This window comes from Orbicella faveolata, unplaced genomic scaffold (genome assembly GCF_042242905.1).
Source record: "Orbicella faveolata isolate gen_17 unplaced genomic scaffold, um_ofav_v1 contig_35, whole genome shotgun sequence".
Taxonomy (NCBI): domain Eukaryota; kingdom Metazoa; phylum Cnidaria; class Anthozoa; order Scleractinia; family Merulinidae; genus Orbicella; species Orbicella faveolata.
In genome coordinates, this window is record NW_028301564.1 from 17,673,188 (window position 1) to 17,676,410 (window position 3,223).

The 3,223-nt window shown below is 38.1% G+C and overlaps 1 protein-coding gene across 1 annotated transcript; it reads right to left on the reverse strand.

Annotated features, from left to right (window-relative positions):
• Positions 1 to 280: 280 nt before the first annotated feature.
• Positions 281 to 1,633, reverse strand: LOC149103564 (QRFP-like peptide receptor). The gene has a single exon (XM_089272801.1). The coding sequence runs from the start codon at positions 1,610 to 1,612 to the stop codon at positions 599 to 601; it is 1,014 nt and encodes a 337-aa protein (XP_089128927.1). The 5' UTR covers positions 1,613 to 1,633; the 3' UTR covers positions 281 to 598.
• Between the last annotated feature and the right edge of the window lie 1,590 nt (positions 1,634 to 3,223).

Consider the following 3,223-nt stretch of genomic DNA (forward strand, 5'->3'; position numbering starts at 1 on the left):
AACGTGATTCAGAAAAAGATGGCCAGGCAAGTCGTAGAAATGAAACTTTTAGCTATTATGGAAGCTATTTTTGTGTCGAGTAACACTTATTTTACATGTATGCGATAGTTTGAATTTGTAAATTTGTTATGGTAATAACTTTCGCACGTGTAAAACTCGCATGTTTTAAAGTTCGCGATTTTTGTCAATTCGCGAAAAACACGACAATTAAGACGCGCGAAAATGAGCTCAAAAGCGCAAAATTGTTTTCAATTTCGTTGACGTGGAATCTCGTGCGCACACTCTTATTTTTAGGTGATAGCATTTTCAGTAATACGATCTCTCGATAGCTTTAACAATTCGTCAAATTTCCCGAGTGAATTTGAGGTTACAGTAAGGGTTATTATGCCCTTCCGAAGAAAACCAATGTACTTATTTTTGAAATAAACACAAACATGAGACTATTTATTCAAGAGCCAAAATTTAGAGAATTCGATTTCTAAATGGAACTACAAAGACCCTAAACATTGATTGAGAAAACAGCGTCTTCAGTTAAAACCTGTTTGTTTCTCACATTACCAAGCTGAGAATTCTTACAATATGCTTGACTTTGTGACAATCACTCGGCGGTCGTCGTCACTGGAAGTTCCAGTTCTCTTTCGTTTTGAGGTGCAAGACGACCACGGGAACACATACACTGAGATAAAGGGCAGCTCGTCAACATAGTACGTAACGCAGAGCGATAATTTGTTGAAAACAAAAACAAAATCACGGGGTTAATAACAGTGCTGAGCAGTGGAAACAAATCTGTTAATGTTCTCAGGGTAGAACATTTGTCTTTCAGCGACAAATCGACATTAGCAATTTGTACAAATATGTGGACGTAATATGGAGTCCAGCATACGAAACAAGCGACAACCATCGATATCACGATTTTTATAATTTTTCGGTTTTGATTATGGCGCCGCATGCTGTCACCTGGTCCAGGTGTTCTTAAAGAATTTATAATTTTACAGTAAAGAGCGATTATAAGGATGAGAGGCACACAGTAGCATAAAGTAAAATCCACCAAAGAATATATGAACATAAAGGTGTTTTCCTTGATCGAGCAAAATGCTTGTCCATCTTCACGAACAAGTGATGAGTAGAAGAAATAGGGCAAGTTAATACCAAGTGCTAAGATCCAAGTCAGCGAGAGTAAAATTCTTCGAATCTTTGTTGTTATTAGGCTCATCTTGAGAGGGGACACAGAAGCGATATATCGATCCTTAGTTATGAGTAAATTACTTAACAGGGAAACTGTATACGAGGACACGGCGACAAAAGCCAGTGACTGGCATAAAAAATCACCTCTCGTATCCTTGATGCTAACGCGATTAAAAATTTTAAAGCCAGTGGAGTGTTCTAATATGAACCACGGTCCTGCCAAGCAAGTAAGTATCAGATCCGAGGTCGCCATGTTCACTATGTAGCAGTTAGCACTGGTCCTGAGCGTCCGTGTCTTGTAAAAAGACATGACAATCATTATATTACCAACAAGGCTCGCGACGATCAGAAGGGATGCAGCTACTGTGCAGACGACATTGAACATGTCGGGACACTTGGAATTATAGACAGTGTTAGAGTCGTTCATCTTCTACTCACTATCCACGGTTACAAGATTCTGAGGAGAGAAAAAAGGAATGAAGGTGACGCTTCTAATAGAGATTTTTGCAAGCGGGAAGATTCACTGTAACTTGAGACGTTTCAGTTATTCCTCTTTGTTAGAGTGTCAACAACGGTCTGGAAAACTAACATTTTTCGCAATTCAAAAGCTAGCAAATAGAGGACAATGAAGCCAAGGAAGCTAACAAGCAGGTGCTAAACATCACTGACACTGCGTTAAACTTTGATCTCTGTTTTCAGATATTCATCCACTGCTTTCAGATACTTCTTTTTCTTTACCTCGTTAAAACTAACCTGGCTTCTTAAACATGGAATTGAGGAGTCTTTCGAGTAATTTATTTTTTCTTAAAGTTGATGCCTTGGTCGATTTGTTTTATGAATTTGCTGTAAGCAAATACATTTGACATCTGATCAGCTTTTATTTCAATATTTAGTATTTTATAAGGTATTACATGCAAATAAATGATTGAAAAACGCTATGACATGCTTCCCTCAAATGACCTATTGCTGTACTGTCAGTTGAACGCAAAACTCTATGCCAGTTACGGGGTCTTTTTGTTTAAGTTGTTGACCAAATTTGTCCCACCTCTCTAAAAGTCGTTTTTCATTTTTAAAATGTATCTCTACCTAGCGATGGACGCTTAGTCCGTGCGGTATCCACTGAGCTCAATGTTGTGATGTGAGTTCACTTTTCACTGAGTTAATCATCCTCAGAGATTAAAGCTGAAAAAAGACCTATCGCCACCGCTACTTAGCAACGTGTACTTCATTGTAGAATGCAGTTAGTGACAGACACTAAAAAGAAGCTTATGTTTCGCCAGTTCCGGTAATAGTAATTCTACCTCAAGTAGGTTGAGGTTGTTTACCACTTGGAAGTTGTGTGTTTATACGAAATTTGCACTCATCTTTGTGAAGCAACACCATTCATTATAGGCACACTCTAAAAAATCTTCAAATCGTGACAAGAATCCCTCTTTTTTTGAAGATAACAGATTTCTGAAACAAGCGTTTAAACGATACTAACTTCAAACATGATATCACTAACAATTAACCTTAGGCACGATTTAAGTCAGTAAGAAATTGCTTCGTGTCGCTTGAATACATTTATGAACTGTGGAATGGCCATCACTTTACATTATCAATAAGGTTTAGAATCTATAAACTGCCTCCCCTCATTAACAGTAATTCTACTAAATTACCTTTTCGTTTTTTCGCAACAAGTTGATGAGTGAAAACAAACCCCTGAGAAAACTTCTTCCAAATTAAACCTGAAGCAATAAGCCAATTTTGTCAGCCGCCCATCTAAGGCAGTGTGGCATACATGTATCGACTATTACACCTTTATCTATGCAGTAAATATGTATTTATGCGCAGGTGATGATTATGGTTTCATTTGAAAACAGCAATTGTTTGGAGAATCATGGGTTATGCAACAGGGCAATGGCTGCATGGATCAGGGAGCGAGCCTGCTTCTCTTTTGAAAGCGTGTAGCCATTAGTTCTATTGGCCAGGCGTGGCTGTGCGAATGAGGTACACTGAATAGTGATAAAAAGCGAACAACATAAACATAATAGTCGTA

What these genes read in the sequence shown, in the direction of transcription:
- LOC149103564 (XM_089272801.1), bottom strand. Translation starts at nt 1,612, where the DNA reads ATGAACGACTCTAACACTGTCTATAATTCCAAGTGTCCCGACATGTTC.